At 44.2% G+C, this 20,545-nt stretch overlaps 1 protein-coding gene across 1 annotated transcript in view; it reads right to left on the reverse strand.

Annotated features, from left to right (window-relative positions):
* Positions 1 to 6,083: 6,083 nt before the first annotated feature.
* The window catches only part of stac3 (SH3 and cysteine rich domain 3), a 36,607-nt gene continuing 22,145 nt past the window's right edge, over positions 6,084 to 20,545 (reverse strand). The window contains exons 3-12 of the mRNA XM_034173144.1: positions 20,283 to 20,436; positions 20,081 to 20,178; positions 19,899 to 19,959; positions 18,415 to 18,512; positions 18,192 to 18,261; positions 18,012 to 18,061; positions 12,687 to 12,769; positions 11,520 to 11,571; positions 11,280 to 11,417; positions 6,084 to 6,326 (exon numbers count right to left, since the gene is read on the reverse strand). Coding sequence (XP_034029035.1) covers positions 6,219 to 6,326; positions 11,280 to 11,417; positions 11,520 to 11,571; positions 12,687 to 12,769; positions 18,012 to 18,061; positions 18,192 to 18,261; positions 18,415 to 18,512; positions 19,899 to 19,959; positions 20,081 to 20,178; positions 20,283 to 20,436 — 912 coding nt within the window. The 3' untranslated portion in view covers positions 6,084 to 6,218. The remainder of the gene's footprint in view (positions 6,327 to 11,279; positions 11,418 to 11,519; positions 11,572 to 12,686; positions 12,770 to 18,011; positions 18,062 to 18,191; positions 18,262 to 18,414; positions 18,513 to 19,898; positions 19,960 to 20,080; positions 20,179 to 20,282; positions 20,437 to 20,545) is intronic.

Raw genomic sequence — 20,545 nt, forward strand, 5'->3', positions numbered from 1 at the left:
CTATCTATCTATCTATCTATCTATCTATCTATCTATCTATCTATCTATCTATCTATCTATCTATCTATCTATCTATCTATCTATCTATCTATCTATCTATCTATCTATCTATCCATCCATCCATCCATCCATCCATCCATCCATCCATCCATCCATCCATCCATCCATCCATCCATCCATCCATCCATCCATCCATCCAGCCCTGGGGCAGACTGGATGAAGAGGTGACTCTGGCGTCTGGTCAGGGGGACTTGTTAAATGTTCCTCTTTGCAGTACAGTTAATTGTCTTACAACTATTTATTAATATTTATTTTGTCCCCCAAGGACGTAATAAAATCATCAGTGTTTATTTATTAATTAATTTGTCTGTCTGTCTGTCTGTTTGCAGGATATTACATCAAAACTACTTCACAGATTCTCAACAAATTTTCACCACAGATTGATATTAGGCCGTGGAAGAGCCCATTCAATTTTGGAGGTGATCAGGATCAAGATCCCAAGGATCTTCCGAATCTGCTTGATGCATCTTCTTGACAAAATATAAATCTCACTTGGCTGTTGTACAAAGGATCGAGGAGCCTGTTAGTGTTGGATGTTGGGATCGGGATCAATATGCAGGTTCTGTAGCGGAAAGATACGATATCATGATGTCAAACCAAGATCAGGAACACTATTGTATTTCAACTCGTGAATTAAATATTGCAACATCTTGATCAGTTCTGGATCAGTGTGCAGTTCTTCCACTGTGTTGTGGAATCTGGATCCAAGTAAAGTCTGGATCACGATGTGAATCACATATCTGCTATTTTGAGCCCTCATCAACCCTTGGCAGACGTCAGAAATCGCAGATTGCTTGTGTTATTAATTATTTACAACAGGGGCGCCATATATTTTTCTGGTGCCCGGGGCCCAGGCTGGAACTATGGCCCCCCGCCACCCCTACCCTGTGGTTGGACCCACCTATAACCTTGCTGATCAAAGCACACGCACAACACAGAAAACACCTTTCCCTACCCCGATATGAGTAGTGATACCAAGTCCACATCCAGTACTTGTATTTTTCTTGATGTTACTGTCGCACAGAGCACATTAAGGTAATTCCAGTAATGTTACTGTCAGGATTTCCCCTGGATCCTGGTTTTAACTCTCTCTTTACCAGTGCCATGTGTTAGTTTCTCCACTAGATGGCGCCCTCTGTTATTTTTCACACCTGCGTCAGATATGTGACTGATGATTGATAATTTAAACCCTGACTGTTGAGTTATTGCCAGATACTTGAGTTGCAGCTTGCATTACATGTTCCTTGAGATTGCTTGAGATCCCACAGCCAGTCTTCACGGACTCTTCCACGATCCAAGATCCAGACTATTTCCAGGAGGACCAAGCCTGACTGCCTCTCTGTGACCTTGACCGTGTCTACCTGCTGCTCCCATGCACTTAAGATGTCGGAGCTTCCAGCAGTTAAACTTCAGGTAACCTGGCCAACTCTCTAATTCCCGTATTAGAGTGAATTGTCTTTCCTGGTGTTCCAGATGCCTTCCTGAGGCATCACACTGGCCTAGTTCCTGATCCCTGGATCCCTGCGCAGCCAGTCACCTTGGAACTCCACTAACACAGATGGACTTTTACAGGCTGAACTGGATACTTTTTCACTGTGGTGGAGAGATAATTGTCTGGATTTAAATGTATCCAAGACCAAGGAAATAGTTGTCCTTTTCCATCATGGACACTCCACCACTCCCACACTTACAGTTAACAATGAAGCAATAGAAAAGGTCCACTCATACAAATATTTAGGTACAATAATTGATAACAAACTCACATTTCAACTCAATACAGAACAAATCTTCTCAAAATGTCAACAGCGTCTTTTTTTTCCTTTGTAAACTCCGCAAATTACAGGTTCACCACTCAGTTCTTGCAGTTTTTTATAAATGCTTCATTGAATCCATCCTCACGTTCAATATCACAGCCTGGTTTGGTTCACTCAGTCTTACCCATCGTAACACTCTCAATAAAGTCATCAAGATCAGTAGCAAAATCATTGGACAGCAGCAGGACTCACTTACCTCCATCTATAACCACAGAGTCGTGAGGAAAGCCACACAGATCTCCACAGACCCCACTCACACTCTGCACCAGCACTACACCTTTTTACCATCAGGTCGTAGGTTCAGGTCCCTGCCTTTTAGGACTAAGAGGGCCACGTCCAGTTTTCTGCCCACCTCGATCCGCCTGATGAACAGCAGCTAATGTGACTAGTTTTTTGAGCAGGCTGTGCTTGGCTTTTATTGGCTTGTGTAATTATATTTATTAAGTGTTGATGAAGTGTTGATATTTATGGAATTTTATTATGCATGAAATGTGTGTTTCTGCTCATGCTGGCGCTCTGTCTGCAAAGGAAGTTCCTAACGGATAAATAAAGTTATTTTGATTTGAATTCCTTGGCTCTCGGCTCAGAGCGTGACTTTGCTACACACCAGTTAAGTTCCTTCTTGTCTCAGTGGGACCCCGTTCTCACTCATTCCTGTCTCTGACTGTGCTATGATAAAGAACTGTTCCAAGAACTCTTCGTAAGAACTGCATGAACTCTGATATCAAACTGTATTGAGCCCAGCTGTCTAAGTCCTGGAACTGCGTCACACATGCAGTACTTGACCTCTGACCTCTGGATACAAATGATAAACTGTGGACACAGTTTATGAACTGTGAACTATTCCTGAGCAGTGAACTTTATTTCCTAAGAAGAATATATTATTTCCAAGCCTCTGAAGAATCCTGTGCTAACCCTTTGTGATTGTTTAGTGGCTTCATTGTTACGAGTGCATTTACTCACAGTCTGTGTCTTCATTCCCCCTAGTTCCTGGTCTCGGAGGTGAGCGTCCCACCTGGTCCTGGTATTTGAACCCCTTCCCTCAGTTTATCCTCAAGACTGGCTCGGGATACTGCAGTTCCCTATTTTCACCAGCAGGAGGCGGGCCAGCTCTCCATTCTGCAGGCACCCCCCAGCGCAGCATCATTTGTTATTTGTACCAGTAAATATCTTTTCTTTTGTACTCATTCCCGTGTCCTGCTCCCTAGCATGACTAATAAACTGTTTTGTTTTTTTTAACAGGGCCTAAATGCAGCACTGTAGGAGTAAAACTATGAGAGAGTAATATTGATTCAGTGATGTTTTAGTTATGTGTAAAAATATCTTTAAAACATTCTAAAGTGGACATTTACTCCTAGGTGTGTGGTGGTGTTGGGGGCCCACTTTCATCCGCTTGCCCCTCTGGCTACACACCATCTCTGTGAGCAGGAGGAAAACAGATGCGATGATGGGAAAATGCAACATTATTCATGTGGTAAGTGCTATTTGCAGGTAAAGAGGGTATCACTGTGGGTCACAGAGGATAACCGGGGTGATAGAGCATACATGTCACCTGACACATCTACACAGACAAACTGCTGCTAACTTTAACGGATTAATTACAAAGTATACATCTCTCTGGTGATGGTGGCAGAGAAGAGAACACTGGGCAAACTGCTGGACATTATGAACGATGCCAGTCACCCTCTGCACACCGTCAACAGCAACCAGAGGAGCCTCTTCAGCCATATACTGCTCATTCCCAAGTGCAGGACCAACAGGCTGAAAAACTCCTTTGTCCCTCGGGCCATCTGACTGTACAACTCCTCACTCAGGGGGAGGAGGAGTAACAGGAAGACAGAAGACAGGAAGGAGAGCAACAGTTGTAGCCAGTAGTAAAATTCAATTTATTTTCATTTATAAAGCGCCAAATCACAATAAAGTTGCTTCAAAGTGCTTCACACAAGTAAGGTCTAACCTTACTAACCCCCAGAGCAAGAACACAGGCCACAGTGGTAAGGAAAAACTCCCTCTGATTTAAGGAAGAAACCTAAAGCAGACCAGACTCAAAGGGGAAACCCTCTGCTTGGGCCATGCTATAGAGATACAATAGACAAAACAAGAAATCATACAAGAAATTTTGGGAGATTTTGGACGTCCATGCTGGTGCACAAGACGGCAGGCCTGCAGAAGAAAACATCCACTCTGGACAGAGCCACACCTCAGAGAGAAAAAACAGAATCAGGCATCAGAAAGACAACAAATACAGTATAATTTATCAGCATTAAGCAACAAGAAAAACAGAAATTCTGAAGTGATCGCTGGCCACTAGCCTTAAGCTTCACTAAAACACCCAGACCTTAGATAAAGTTGAGGCCGCAGCCCACTCCATTTCCTAATAAAATGAATTTAAGAGTAAAAAGCATAGTAACATACTATGCTAGCCATATGAAAGGGAAAATAAGTGTGTCTTAAGTCTGCACTTGAAAGTCTTTACAGAATCTGACTGTTTTATTGATGCAGGTAGATCATTCCACAGAACAGGGGCATGATAAGAGAAAGCTCTGTGACCCGCAGACTTTTTATTCACCATAGGGACACAAAGTAGTCCTGCACACTGAGAATGCAGAGTCCGGGTCAGTACGTAGGGTTTAATTAGGTCAGCTAAGTAGGGAGGTGCCAGTCCATGAACAATTTTATAGATTAGTAGCAGAACCTTAAAATCCAACCTCACAGAGACAGGAAGCTGATGCCAAAATGGGTGTAATGTGGTCAAACGTTCTGCTTCCTGTCAAAAGTCTGGCAGCACCATTTTGAACCAGTTGGAGACCCTTAATGCCGGAGTGTGGTAAACCAGCAAACAGAACATTGCAGTAGTCCAATTTAGAAGATACACATGCATGAATCAGGGTCTCAGCATCAGCCATAGACAGGATGGGACGAAACCACCATTTCAGTCTTATCAGAATTTAAAAGTAGGAAGTTGCTAGACATCCAGCTTCCACTGAAGCAAGGCAATCTTCTAAGGATTTTATGCGGATGAGATTACCAGCAGTTATCGGCATGTATAACTGAGTATCATCAGCATAGCAGTGAAAGGTAATCCCAAAGCGCCACAATATGTGCCCAAGGGGTGCTATATAAAGGGAGAAAAGCAGGGGCCTAAGACGGACCCCTGTGGAACCGTAAATTTCAGGTCACTAAAGTTAGAGGTAGTGTTATTGTATAAAACACAGTGAGAATGACTGGTCAGGTATGACCTCAACCATGCAAGGGCACTCCCAGTAATCCTAAAATTATTCTCCAGCCAATCGAGTAGAATATGATGATCTACGGTATCAAACACAGCACTGAGATCTAACAGCACAAGAACCGTAGTGGTGTCCAAATCCACTGCAAGCAGATCATTCACCAGTTTAGTGAGAGCTGTCTCTGTGGAATAGTTTCTAAAAGCAGACTGCAGTGGCTCAAAAAAATTACTCTCAGTAAAGTGGTCCACGTTCTGCCGTGAAACCACCTTTTCCAGAATTTTAGAGCAGAATGAGACGTTACAGATTTCATCAGCACGCCTAGTGAGATGCTATGAAATTCTGTAAATCTAGGTAATACCTCAGTAATGGCACCCACCTCAATAGCAGAGTGTAGTGGCTGGGTTAAGGTATGCTGGGATATGTTTAACCTAATGTCTTCTATTTTCTTCTCGAAGTAATCCAAGAAATCTTGTGCTGTAAAGGAGCGTAAACTACAGGTGGTTGTCCATGAATACGTCTTGCCACCGTGTCGAACAAGAAATTTGAGTGATGCTTGTTTTTGTTGATCAAGTCAGAGTAATAGGTCCGCTTTGTCGCCAGTAGCGCATGCTTATAGTCTAAGAAAGCATCACGCCATGCAAGGTGGAATACTTCTAATTTTGAACTACACCATTTTTGTTCTAGACCTCTTGCCTTATGCTTGAGGTCATTCAAGTAATCACTGAACCAGTAAGCTGACTGTGTTTTGGGGGCGGCGTGGTTTTAAAACAAATTCTACTTTCAAAACTAGTTTTCTTCATGAATACATGAACTCTTCCTGTCACTCAATATGTCTTCATATATATGTATATTCCAAACTTTTTGCTTGACATTGTATCTCTCTACGGAGTCAAATAATCAAAAGATATTTGACCATCTGATAAAGTGAATACGTCACTCAGGCGTCTGAGCATTAATCGATCTTTATTCTCTCTCATCCTGTTGGTGTCAAAGGCACAGACAAGCTGATGTGATGGAACATGGTAGCTTTCATAACAAATGTAGAATCATCAGTGTTTGTCTTTGTCCTTTACAAAGTCCACACTTCTTTTTTTCTCTCTGTATCTCACAGTTTCTATGTCACAGTGATCTCCTGCAGCAAATCAGCAGGAAAGTAGCCCAGCTTGCGTCCGGTGCTGACCTTCAGGTAGCCGCCTTTTTCATCTCCTTTCTTCACTACAATCTGAAACACAAAGAGTGCAGCAGACATCAGCATCTCAACATCAATAAGAAGAAATACTTAAGAAGAAGATGATGGACCAGATTATCCAGATCAGGCTGATGCTGCAGCTCCAACAGCACTGACGGTTATTTGGGCCCTGAGACTCTTTCTGAGACAATCAAGAAATAACCAGTTGAAAAAAAACTGTCGGGGTGCTATATCTCACCCGATCAATGTCAGATATGAGACACACAGATTGATACGAGGGGAGGATGATAACAAAATTACCTATAGTGTTTAAGACTCAAGAAACATAAAAGACATACAGACTTTTTGAACCTGTATCTTAAGGCCCCTTCACATAACATGACTGAGGCAGAATGGCGCATAAAGGCGGAGTCAAATCGGAGCAGCACTAGAACACCTTCGGCACATCCATTCGTGCACAGCACATGCACTCTATATTCGCGTGCCGCTCGTGCCGGAAACCCATTCGAACGGCAGGCAAGATGAGGTCGCACTGCCATCTGATCGTGTCCACAGCACTTGCATGGCGTGCTGTACAAAGGTCGGCCATATCGTGCCGCGGCTTACACGAGCTTACACATTTTCATTGATTTATGTACATTTGCTTCTGCTGTTTATGCACGATGTGGTATCACACCTTCCATGTGCTCGCACTGTGGAATGCAGGTGGAATGTTTCGCATCTCCCCAATTCGTTTTTTTTTGTTTTGTTTTTTGCCTTTCCTCGGCCAGTTTGTGCTTCTTTCGCCCAACTTCATGTTATGTGTGAAGGGACGGTTTACTGTGTGTAGTCTGGGGTGCGAAAGATCTCCAAGCACCTATGACATCATTATGACATCATCAAATCAGTTCAGTTAATCAGTTCACAAAACGTAATGCTGGTTAAGTGTCGTGTTAGAATCACCAGCAGGTGGTGTCAACTGGATATTGACTTTAGTCCTTTTAGAGTTCCTGTGGAATTTTATAATCCTTAATGAATGCGTTTTATTTGATCAAAGCTTTAAAAAAGTCATTACTGTCACTTTCAACTCAGTTTCTCTGAAAAGATTAAGAAGTCAGACAGCAAAAATTAGAGCGTAAACAATTAAAATATAATTAATGTTGTGTGGCTGGGGGGGGCCTGGCTGCCTTTTGTTTCTGTTTTCTGTCCTGTCTTTTGTTTTTCCTTCCAGGTGGCTTGCATTTGGGACTGAGTGGCTGTGTAGCTGAGTTTATCAGGACCTCACCCTGATCACCTGAGGCTGATCACCTGCAGCTCATCAGGACTCACAGCTGTGGTGCATCTACATGGATTGGAACATGGTGGCATTTAAGACTGGAGTACACAGTGTGTATTTGCCAGAGACTCGACCTTGTGACCAGACGGGTGAGATCGTCGTCTCGGGAGCCATCTCATCATCAGTGGATGCAGAGAACGTCCAGGTTTGATGCATGGTCTGTGAAGGTCCTTCAAACGCTGGTCGGTTCTCCGGGCTGCGTCCGACACATAACAGTAGTCTCTGGCCAAACATCACGGACCCAGCGGTAGCAGAGACGGTAACGCGCCGGGAAGGCGGCAGCAGACGTTCAGAAGTTATCCGGATCAGTTGCGGGTGCTCTCCGCCCGGATGGTGCGCGTTGGAGAATCCATTACTGAATGCTGATTTGAGCGCTCGTGCAGCCGTGTTCCTGTGTTTGTGCCTTATCCGTGGGTCGTGGTGGAGTGTGACTGGCGACAGCTTCGCGTCGCACTTCGACCGGATAAGAGGCTTGAACGGGAGCTGCAGGAGTGGGTCTGAAATGGGTGAACGCGCACGGCGGAGCTCTGTGGCACGGGTCGCGGTGCTTCCTGTGTTACAGTCGTAGCCCCGTTTCCCCGGGTAATGATAGCTACTGCGTCTGTTGTGTCAGCTCCGGTGTTATTTAGTTGAATCACATTTTTGGTTGTGTGTTGCACACAGCTGCGCACAGAAAAGCAGCTCATTTGTTTTCTCTGTCACCAAAGAGGGTTTTTCATTTTTAGCACTCTGGCTCCCTCTGTTGGTGACTGAGTCACATTACTGTCAAGCTCTTAAGTTGGAACAAGTGTGTTCCATTTGTTTGAGCTTGACGGTATAAATCACTTATTTGTTTTGTGTTAGTTCATTTTGTGTGGGTGTTTTTTTTTAGTTGGTTTTTGTGTGGGATTTTATTTTTTGTTTTCCACTATTAGTGTCTGGGGTTGTGACCCTGCAGCCTGTTTGGAGCAACAAAAAAGGACCCAAGCAACTTTATGTTAGTCTGTTAGTCTTTCTTTTTATTTCTTTTAGTTTCACCTCCCCAGGGTTTGATGGGACGGTCCCCTGGGGGGTAATTGGGTTGTTTTTTCTTTTTTTTTTTGTTATGCCCTCTCTTCTCCTCTGACTCCAGCCGGGTGAGCCGTAGAGTCGGTGTTGCTGGAGTGGTGCAGTTTGGTTATGCTGGGCATTTCCCAGGTAACCTCTGCACCCGGGAGGGGGGGGGTTTGGGGTATTTTCTTTTTGTTCCCTCTCTTCTCCTCTGGCTCCAGCCATGTGAGCCGTAGTGTAGGCGTTGCTGGAGTGGTGCAGTTTGGTTATGCTGGGCATTTCCCAGGTAACCTCTGCAACTGGGGGGGGGGGGGGGGTGTTTTGTTTGTTGATTCCCTGTTCCACCTCCGGCTTCAGCGCGCCTTTGAGCCATCTGCCATCGGCGTGGCTGGGGTTTGGGGCAGTGGGATATGCCCGCAGCTGGTGGCTGGTTTGGAAGTCGGAGGAGTGGCGCCGTTTTGTGCCGTCTGCCATGACCGCTGTTCCACTCCTCCCGGTTGGCTTCTGGGGTGTAGTCACGGTTGGTGACACTGGACGTGCTTCCAGTTTCCACTGCGCCAAGGGGGTGGGGTTGGGGTTGTTTTGTTTGTATGTTTTTTTTTCTCCTTTTGTTTTTCCCCCCAGTTTCCGCCCTCAGGGTTTGACTGTGGTGTCCTCTGGGGGGGAAAGGGCTGTGGGTCCATCTAGCCATAGACGGCCGGGGCTGGGTCCGTTGGTCATGAGGGGAGGCGTCTCCTGGGGTTGATGGAATGGTCCTCTGGGAGTCCCCGTGGGTGACATTGGATCCCAGAGGGACTTCGGCTGTGGTTATTACTCCTGGAGCTGGCGGGATGTCCTCTGGGGGGTGTTGGTCCCTACATGTCGTTTGGGGGGGGGGGGGGGGGGTGTTAGTGTTTTTATTTGTTAGCTTAAGTTTGGGTTGTTTTTCTTTTCTCCCCTTCCCGGGGTTTGATGGAACGGTCCTCTGGGGAGGGGGGGGGTGTTTTGGTTGTTTGTGTTTGTCTTTTTTGTTTTATGACTAATCAGACCGTGAACATGGTTGGACAAAGGCTGACCGCACAGGTTTAAGAACTCCTGGCCACACCTGTGCTAAGTGACTGACAGAAACAAAGGCAAAGATGCAGCCAGAGGAGAAGACATCAACCATTCTGTTAGAGGATGAATGCAGATACGGTTTCCAGCCATGGCCCCTGGAGGGGGGTGTTTCTCCTGGGCCGGGTTTGTGTGGTCGCCGGGAGGCTTCCCGTGAGGGTGGGGTGCTGTTGTGTGGCTGGGGGGGGGCCTGGCTGCCTTTTGTTTCTGTTTTCTGTCCTGTCTTCTGTTTTTCCTTCCAGGTGGCTTGCATTTGGGACTGAGTGGCTGTGTAGCTGAGTTTATCAGGACCTCACCCTGATCACCTGAGGCTGATCACCTGCGGCTCATCAGGACTCACAGCTGTGGTGCATCTACATGGATTGGAACATGGTGGCATTTAAGACTGGAGTACACAGTGTGTATTTGCCAGAGACTCGACCTTGTGACCAGACGGGTGAGATCGTCGTCTCGGGAGCCATCTCATCATCAGTGGATGCAGAGAACGTCCAGGTTTGATGCATGGTCTGTGAAAGAGGAGGGGGTGAGGTCTCACGCTCGTCAGCACACTTCCTGAGGTACGTTAGATTTTGTGACTAACATTTATACAGTCAGTAAATGTGGTGTCCCTCACACCTTATTATATTGAGCTGTATGTTGGTCATGTAATCAGCTTCCACTGCTGTGGAGTTTTGTGAACTGGATGTTCCATGCCTGCAGGGTGGGAAGCTGATTAGTAATTAAGCCAGGAAGTGTTTGCTGTTTGTGCACCTTTGAGCGTTCTCTCTGTGTGTTGTGTGGACTCACATAATGATTCCTTCTTTCACAGACTCGGTTTGTCGCGGCCACCTGGGGGGTGTCGGCGGGGTCCTTGGGTCCGAATTGGTTCTGGCTCCGGACCGTTGGCGCTGCTGGGAGCGCACCGCAAAACCACCACGCCAGACCGCGCACTTTTATATTTTTTTCACAGCACTGTTATGTTCATTAAACTCTGTTATCCTTTGTACTGTGCTCTGCTTATTTTATACTGGGGCCTTCAAACGCTGGTCGGTTCTCCGGGCTGCGTCCGACACATAACAATTAATGTTTAACATTTCATGCCCAGAACATGGTGTAAAAGCAACTATGTAACACAGTTTTTGTTCCTGGCTTCTAAGTGTTATATTTCAACTGCTTATGTCTAAAGTCTATGGAAAAATGACTACATTCAGCACAAACTTTGATTTTTTTTTTTTTTTTTTACATTCTAGGAAGTTCTAAAAGTTTCTTGAAATTTCTAGATAATTCTGGAAACTTATAGAAAATTCTGGACAGTCCTAGCAGTTAAAGAATATTCTAGAAGACTACTCGGTAGTAGTGAAGGCGAATCAAATATTCTTGAAAACAGACAAATTTCAAAATATCATTGTCCTGATCACAGAAACTTTGTTTCTGTGGAATAACAGCTATTTTCTATTTATTTAAGGCATAACAGGTTAGGGAAACACACTGTGTACCAAGGAACAAAAATTTGTTACATAGTGTAATCAAGTCTCCAGCGTGCAGTAATGTGCAGAGAACTTATCATTTACCTGATCTTTTTTCAGCGTGATTTGTCCCATTTCTCTGTTCCCGACAAACGAGCGCGTGACTTTGAAAACCCTTTCTGAAGCACGCACTTTTATCAGGTAATTGGTGGGAAAATAACCTGTTTTATCCCCCATCTTTCCCTGAAAATGAAGACCAAACATGCTCACAATCTACCATCAGGGTAAACTGTTGAAAAAAGAACAAAAGGTGAAAAGAATTTTAATTAATGGGCTTAAACTCACTCTCCACCACTCTTCATTGGAGTCATCCAGTACTGTGATCCGATCTCCAGGACTGATACAAACACATTAAACACAGCGTTTGTCAGAGAAAATGACTTTTATAAGCAAAAAAGTGAATTAACGCTCACTTAAAAATGAGAGGATGGAATAAATGTAAGGGCCCCTTCACACATAACACGACTGAGGCAGAATGAAGAAGTCAAATACCACTCGTGAAAAACTGACATGTTTATATATGTACAGACAAGAAAACATGGGTACCGGCCAGCCACATCTGAGCACACACAGCACGGCAAGGCGCCTCGCAGCTGATCGCCAGCCACGCACCGACAGCTGGAAATGATGGCTCAGTGCACACGACGTGTTACATTAAACACAGAGAACACAGCCAGGACAAGTACGTATATAAATAATTACTACACAATTACATAAAAAGAAACTAAAATAAATAATCACAGAACACAGAGAGTGACACTTTGTTCTGTGGGCGAAGCAAACAGGCTAGCATGGCTGCACACAGCAGCAGCTGTTGAGATCTCTGGACCCGCGAGTCTCAGCTGGAGAACATATACCGTATTTTGAAGGACATGACATTACAACTCTACGCCGTGAGGTGCGTGCGTGTGCTTGCTGTCCTCACGTGGAAATACATAAAAACATATATCGCCAAAGGCTGGAGCCATGGTGACCATCTGATCATGTGAACACTCAGCTGGTGATGTGACTGTCATGTCACCCACATGAGCTATAATCCACATGATGCGGTGTCCTTCAGCGCGCCGCTCCCTGGCCATGCAGGTAGGGCTGGCTGGACGCGCTGGGCCAGTGGTGCGATGTGGTGCCACATGCTCCAGCTGCTCACACTGTGTTCCTGCACATGCACTAGCATGCACGAAACCATCACAGCTGTATCGTGCACGCCTGTCAGACAATGTGTCCCTTCCGACAGCAGGTCGAATGTTTCACGCTTCCCCATTTCATTTTTTGTTCGTGGATTTTCTTCCGTTTCTGCTTCTTTCTCCCAATGTTGTGTTATATGTGAAGGGGCCATAAAATAAATGTAAAAAAAATTGAATGAAAAATATTGTTTTAATAATAATAATAATAATAATAATAATCCCAAAGCATATACTATTAGCATTGTAGGTTAGTGTGTTTTAAACATACTGGAAGTCCAGGTCGTCTTTCTCAATAGCCTTGAAGCGATACAGAGCCAAATAATAGTGGGACTGAGAAAAAGTGCCTTTGGTCTGGTGGGAAAAAAAAACAGCACAAACACCACATGTGATGTGTAACAGCGTTTACACGGCATTCAGGGTAATACTGTATTTTGCTACAATGCTCTACAGATGGTGTGCAGGTGACGCCACAGATCACGTGATATGTGGTCACGCAGCCATACTGAACGGCAACTTCCACATTGCATGAACGGCAAATGTGCTCTTTTGCTTTTTTAAATATCTGTCTACACAAATTAAATCAACATGGTGGTTCATTGATGTGTATATGATTGCTCGAGCCGTCAAAAGAAGGGCTATGGTGTACATTTTATTTTTTTTATCATTTTCCAGCTGATAAACAGTGGTGTGAAAAGTGACAGTTTTAAAGTTATCTGTCGCATCTTTTCTGGATTATTCTTTATCTGTATTAATTTGTTTCTCAACGAGGTTGTCTTTCTACAGTAAACCAAACCAAACCTCAATAGCAGGGTGTAGTGGCTGGGTTAAGGCATGCTGGGATATGTTCAACCTAATGTCATCTATTTTCTTCTCAAAGTAATCCAGAAAATCTTGTGCTGTAAAAGGAGAGTGAGCTACAGGTGGTGGTCCATGAATAAGTGTTGCCACCATATCGAACAAGAACTTGGAGTTATTCTTGTTTTTGTTGATCAATTCAGAGTAGTAGGTCCACTTTGTAGCCAATAATGCATGCTTATAGTCTAAGATAGCATCACGCCATGCAAGGTGGAATACTTCTAATTTTGAACAACGCCATTTCCGTTCTAGACCTCTTGCTTTATGCTTGAGGTCACGCAGGTAATCACTGAACCAAGGTGACTGTGATTTGGGGGAGTGCGGTTTCAACACAGGTGGTGCAATCGTGTCGAGTGTAGTTTTGAGCACTGAGTTTAAACTATCCACAAGTCTGTCTACTGACTGGGTATTTAAGACATCAGGCAGTCTAGCTTTTAGTTCAGTCTTAGTTGAGGAGTTGATGCATTGCTGCAGTGATAAATAAGGTTGTTGTTCCACTAAACACGGCATCGAAACTGTAAACTTAATAAGTGAGTGATCAGAGACCACTGATGTAAGAGGTATGATGTCAATATTTGTGACAGCAATACCACGTGCGAGAACCAGATCCAGGGTATTTCCATTAATGTGCGTCGAATCCCGAATGCATTGCCGAAATCCTAATGCATCCACAATTTCCATAAATGATTTGCAGAGGGGATCAGAAGGCTTATTTATATGAACGTTAAAGTCACCAATGATCAGAGTGTTATCTGCACAAGTTGACAAGTTAGAGATGAACGCACCAAATTCATCTAAGAATTCAGAATACAGGCCAGGAGGCCTATATACAGTAACAAAGTAATACAGCTGATTTTTATTCTTCTGACCTTGACAATGCATAATATCCTGAGCAGAGCGGAGAAACAGATGCTCAAACGAGTTATATTTGTGACCCCTAATAAGCTAAACCTAGATTTATAAATAAGAGCACACTTGCTTCGCATCACGAGGGACGTGACTAAATGTATATGCTGGTGGGCAGGCTTCATTTAAGGGGAGGACAGCTGTAGGTTTAAGCCAGGTTTCACATAACCCAATCATATCTAAGTGATGATCAATAATTAAATCATTAATCAACAATGATTTTGAGGACAGTGATCTTATGTTAATGAGACCCAGTCTAAGGACCTCAGTGGGGTTGACAGTTGAACTGTTGGGTTTAGGGGTGGTTCCAGAGTAGCATATATAAGATGCCTAGAAGTAGGTTTAGGTTTGAGACATTCCATGTGCGTTGTAGGTAGCAGACATGAAATCTTTGCTATTGTTGGAACAACCACTGGGCCATCCACAATTTCAACATCATCCAATATAGTAATGGGTATTAAGTTTGCAAAGCATATCCCTCTATGATTTTTAGAGACACATCTACGGAAGCAGGCCACAGTCTCAACTTGTTGAATTTCCCTCCCTGGCATATAAACTGCACTATCACCATAGTGGATTTTCTGCACTAATTTCCCCGCTAAGCTAATGGATTCCACAGCCACATTTGTCATAAGCCTTGTAGGGTCTCTAATCACCTGCTCCATGGCCTGCTGTAGATTCCTAATGTTACCCTCCCTGTAGAGCTCTATCTATGTTTGCAGAGAAGATGGCGGCGCCTTCCCCAGTAGGGTGGAGGCCATCCGGCATCAGCAGGCCACGGCGGCCCCAGAACGAAGGCCAGTTATCAATAAAGCTAAAGCCTTGCTGTTGACAAAACTGCCCCAGGCACCTATTTAATGATGTCAGCCTGCTAAACGCCTCATCAGTACCCGTCCCGTGTGTGAAAAAAACGTTTGAAAAAATCAACAAAAGGAAATACGGTGCCTGCTTCCCTCGAATCGGTGAGTGTCAGTGCTGAACTTTAATTTCGTACCTCTGTTACTGTGCACCTTGAGACTGCTCTGTCCAGCACATGCGAGGGGTTTTTAATGGAAACACGATGGGACGGGATGTTTTGTCTGATGTGAACGAAAATCAATTATACAAAATTCTTTATACAAAATACGCTATATACACTGGGGAAAATAAGTACTTGACCCCCTGTCAGTTTTGCAGGTTTTCCCACCTACAAAGAATGGAGAGGTCTGTAATTTTATCGTAGGTACACTTCAACTATGAGAGACAGAATCTAAAAAAAATCCAGAAAATCACATTGTATAATTTTTAAATAATTAATTAGCATTTTATTGCATAAAATAAGTATTTGATCCCCTAGAAAAACAGAGCTTAACAATTGGTACAGAAACATTTGTCTGCCATTACAGAGGTCAAACGTTTCCTGTAGTTTTTCACCAGGTTTGCACACACTGCAGCAGGGATTTTGGTCCACTCCTCCATACAGATCTTCTCCAGATCTTTCAGGTTTGGAATTTCAGCTCCCTCCAAAGATTTTCTATTGAGTTCAGGTCTGAAGACTGGCCAGGCCACTCCAGGACCTTGAAATGCTTCTTATGGAGCCCCTCCTTAGTTGCCCTGGCTGTGTGTTTGGGATCTTTGTCATGCTGGAAGACCCAGCCATGACCCATCTTCAATGCTCTTACTGAGGGAAGGAGGTTGTTTGCCAAAATCTCGCAATACATGACCCCATCCATCCTCCCTTCAATACGGTGCAGTCCATCCCAGCCTTGTGCAGGTCTACAGTTTTGTCCCTGGTGTCCTTAGACAGGTGTTTGGTCTTGGCTATGGTGGACAGGTTGGAGTGTGATTGATTGAGTGTGTGAACAGGTGTCTTTTATACAGGTAACAAGTTCAAACAGGTGCAATGAATACAGGTAAAGAGTGCAGAATAAGAGGGCTTCTTAAAGAAAAATTAACAGGTCTGTGAGAGCCAGAATTCTTGCTGGTTGGTAGGGGATCAAATACTTATTTTATGCAACAAAATGCAAATTAATTATTTAAAAATCATACAATGTGATTTTCTGGATTTTTTTCTTTTTTAGATTCTGTGTCTCACAGTTGAAGTGTACCTATGATAAAAATTACAGACCTCTCCATTCATTGTAGGTGGGAAAACGTGCAAAACTGACAGGGGGTCAAATACTTATTTTCCCCACTGTACGGTGTTTATTACATGGAAAACCAAACAAAACCATTGGGATTTTTGGTCGGTGAGTCTATCTGGTTCATACGAACGACAGTTTAAGTGAGTTTTACTACTTGGGCTTTTATTATTAAATGTCTGCATATCGCATGTCTGGCTTCCACTCAAAATCAATAAATCTCGTAAACTTCTAAGGGAAATATTGTAATAATCCACATTGATTCTCTGTGTTTTCTCCAAGTACCTCTTCTGATGTTCAGGATCGAGCACTTTAGCTATATCGGACAAATTAGTTTGGCCGCCCACCAACAATCAGCATTGGCCGTGCTGTGGTGTACACGAAGCTTGCTGTCCAGTATGACTGTGTAAACAAAACCGTGTGTTGCGTGTGACATCACTGCACACTATGTATAAGAGAGGCTTTGATATAAAGAATTTTGGCACATATTTATTTGCTCTCTATAAACATATGAATGAGCACACATAGCACGATGTCCACATGTAGCTTTAATTAAAATAAATAAATTCACAGAACCGAACCATCTTCAGCCAGAACTGCAGTGGGATGAGGTGAAGGTTTGGAGGAACAAAGTGCTTTGATTCCTGTGTAAGCAGGTCGAGGGTCACTAGACCACAGGTGCTGAGTCATCTGATCACACATTCATCTCGTTGTCCACTCTCAGGACCATCACAGCCCACTTTCTCACCCCTATGTAAATCCTATAACTTCCATTAAGCCGTGTACTATGACTCCTTTGGATGATATTTACAGTTCCCTTCAGATATGAAACACCTACTCCTATGGACACTGGCAGTTGTGTCCATGTCAGCAATGGCTCAAGTCAAACTGTACACAAATTCCTGAGAAAGAGTCTGATCTTGAAGTCTGGCCAGATTTAATCTTGGCTGATGTCTTCAACCACACCAGGTCTGTGGTTGGAATTCAAAAAGAAATCTTCACCATTTTCCCACAAGGACAACCTTCTTGGCAACACTGCCAGTATTGGAATACCACATCCAGCACTCTATGTCTGGATGTTGAAACCAGTATCGAGCAACTCGTGACCCCAAATTTTTTTCAAAGTGAAAAGTCACTGAGCTGTTTTCAGCATGGTTACCAGATCCATGCAGACAGAGGTAGTCCTCATAGCCGACCCCGTCGGTGCCCGTGGCAGCACTGAAATCAAACCCTGACCAGTAAAGTGCCACCTCTGGGGCATTCGGAAATCACAGCGCAAGGCTGCAAATAAAAGACCTCCTTCACCAAAACATCACTCATAGCAGTCGGACCGCAGACCAACACCACAGACACGAGTGAGCCTCATAACACACTCGGTAACGTGGTGACATCAGACACCACTGGAGGCAGCTGGCTGCAGAAACCAATTAATGCTGGTTAATATGAAATGTTCTTGGAAAATTCCATCTTCCAAGATATGGTCGGTGTGCACACACGGTTTAGTCAGTTTGTTAGCTGGTATCAGTGAAGGAGCATCTCAACAAGATGTTAGGGTGCTGGCATCATCCGGATACTGAGGTCAGTCTTAACAACGCAGTGAAAATAAAGAATTCGACCACTTTAAACCTCTAATGATGAACAGTCGCTGAAGCATTAAACTCTGAAATGAATGGATTCGTTTCACGGTCAAAAATTATGCTTTTTTTTCTTACCTTCTCGTCTGCTTTGTCTCCACCTTTCTCCTTCTTCTCGTCAGGTTTCCCTGCATGAAAAGCAGACGTCAGAATCAGCAGGATGCTGAACTTCTGACAGAAGGTCCAAAGACAACACTTCAGAAGTGATTTTAAAGTGATTTAAAAAAAAATCCTGATACTAATCATTTAATATCTCACCTTCTCCTCCCTCCTCGTTCTCTTTAGGCTGGTGGCTCTCTTCTTCTTCCTCCTCCATCATCATCATCATCTACAGGCAAAATATTGTTCAAATTGCACAACATCTTGGCTGATAACATGTTAAATTCTTGCTTGGAAGGTTGACTCGTGTCCTGATTCTAAACTTTGTGCCACCAAACACATTTGGATTATTTAAATTAAATGCATGCTGTCGTTGACTCACGTTCTTCTTGTCATTTTCATTCTTCTTCCGTTCCTTATTGGCCATGATGACTCCAACTCGCAAAGTGTCAAAGACGGGGTCATTCCGGTTTGGATTGTCTGGATTCAGAACACAACAATTAGCCATGATCACAAACTTGTTGTTCTGTGGAATGAAATTGATTTTAATGACCTCCAGCAAGAAGGTCGTGTTTTCACCAGTGTTTGTTTGTCTTGTAGCAGAAGAAGTGAAAATGTCTATGAAATTTGGTGAGCAGATGGATGATGTTCCATGTAGTGAGATCCAGAAGAATGTTTTGCACATAGCAACATGTGGTACAGAGGAGGATTTTTTTTAAAAGAAGACCTGAAAGGTGGACCGATGTGTGTATTGATCTGAGTGAGAGGTGGACCGATGTGTGTATTGATCCGGGTTAGAGGTGGACCGATGTGTGTATTGATCTGAGTTAGAGGTGGACCGATGTGTGTATTGATCTGAGTGAGAGGTGGACCGATGTGTGTATTGATCCGGGTTAGAGGTGGACCGATGTGTGTATTGATCTGGGTTAGAGGTGGACCGATGTGTGTATTGATCTGAGTGAGAGGTGGACCGATGTGTGTATTGATCCGGGTTAGAGGTGGACCGATGTGTGTATTGATCTGAGTGAGAGGTGGACCGTTGTGTGTATTGATCCGGGTTAGAGGTGGACCGATGTGTGTATTGATCTGGGTTAGAGGTGGACCGATGTGTGTATTGATCTGAGTGAGAGGTGGACCGATGTGTGTATTGATCCGGGTTAGAGGTGGACCGATGTGTGTATTGATCTGAGTGAGAGGTGGACCGTTGTGTGTATTGATCCGGGTTAGAGGTGGACCGATGTGTGTATTGATCTGGGTTAGAGGTGGACCGATGTGTGTATTGATCTGAGTGAGAGGTGGACCGATGTGTGTATTGATCCGGGTTAGAGGTGGACCGATGTGTGTATTGATCTGAGTGAGAGGTGGACCGTTGTGTGTATTGATCCGGGTTAGAGGTGGACCGATGTGTGTATTGATCCGGGTTAGAGGTGGACCGATGTGTGTATTGATCTGAGTGAGAGGTGGACCGATGTGTGTATTGATCCGGGTTAGAGGTGGACCGATGTGTGTATTGATCTGAGTGAGAGGTGGACCGATGTGTGTATTGATCCGGGTTAGAGGTGGACCGATGTGTGTATTGATCCGGGTTAGAGGTGGACCGATGTGTGTATTGATCTGAGTGAGAGGTGGACCGATGTGTGTATTGATCCGGGTTAGAGGTGGACCGATGTGTGTATTGATCCGAGTGAGAGGTGGACCGATGTGTGTATTGATCCGGGTGAGAGGTGGACCGATGTGTGTATTGATCCGGGTGAGAGGTGGACCGATGTGTGTATTGATCCGAGTGAGAGGTGGACTGATGCGTGTATTGATTTGTGTGAGAGGTGGACCGATGCGTGTATTGATTCGTGTGAGAGGTGGACTCACTGGGATCCGGTTGGTCGCTGCCATACAGGGGGGAGCTGTACGCCCGTCTGAATCCAGGCGGCTGATGTCACCAGATTGATGGGGAAAAAACAACACATTCAAATATTTTAACTACATAAAAAGCCTACATTGCATTTTATTGGCAAATTTGTTCTGCAAAGTATAAATTGAAATTGTCTCACAATTTTCCCAAAACATCGCTGGAACTCAACATATGACTGGCACGAATGGTGGATGTTGGTCTTGCAGTTTTTACACCTTAATGCAAACTTGTTATTCACTGAAACAGAAGAGAAGGAACAGCAGCCATGAGTATGAGGAAATTCTGTGCTTTTTCTTTTTTGTTTGTTTTTTTTCCAGAAAGCTACAGGTGTTAACGCGTACAGACGATCATGCGAGCGCAGACGTCACAGAACTTGGGTTTCTTGCAGTAGTGGTCCTTGAACTTGTGGGGTTTGTCGTTGACCCGGACAACAGGCTCAGGAGGTTCTGGCTCCTTCTCCTCCACCTCCACCTCCTCCTCATAAATGAAATACACCTGGAGACACAAAGGAAACGGCTGATAAACAGGAAACATTTGGATGCTTCAGCCTTCAGATACAGAAGGACAAAAGACAGAAAAGAAAGATAAAGAAAAAGAACAAGAA

Source organism: Thalassophryne amazonica, chromosome 6, assembly GCF_902500255.1.
Source record: "Thalassophryne amazonica chromosome 6, fThaAma1.1, whole genome shotgun sequence".
Taxonomy (NCBI): domain Eukaryota; kingdom Metazoa; phylum Chordata; class Actinopteri; order Batrachoidiformes; family Batrachoididae; genus Thalassophryne; species Thalassophryne amazonica.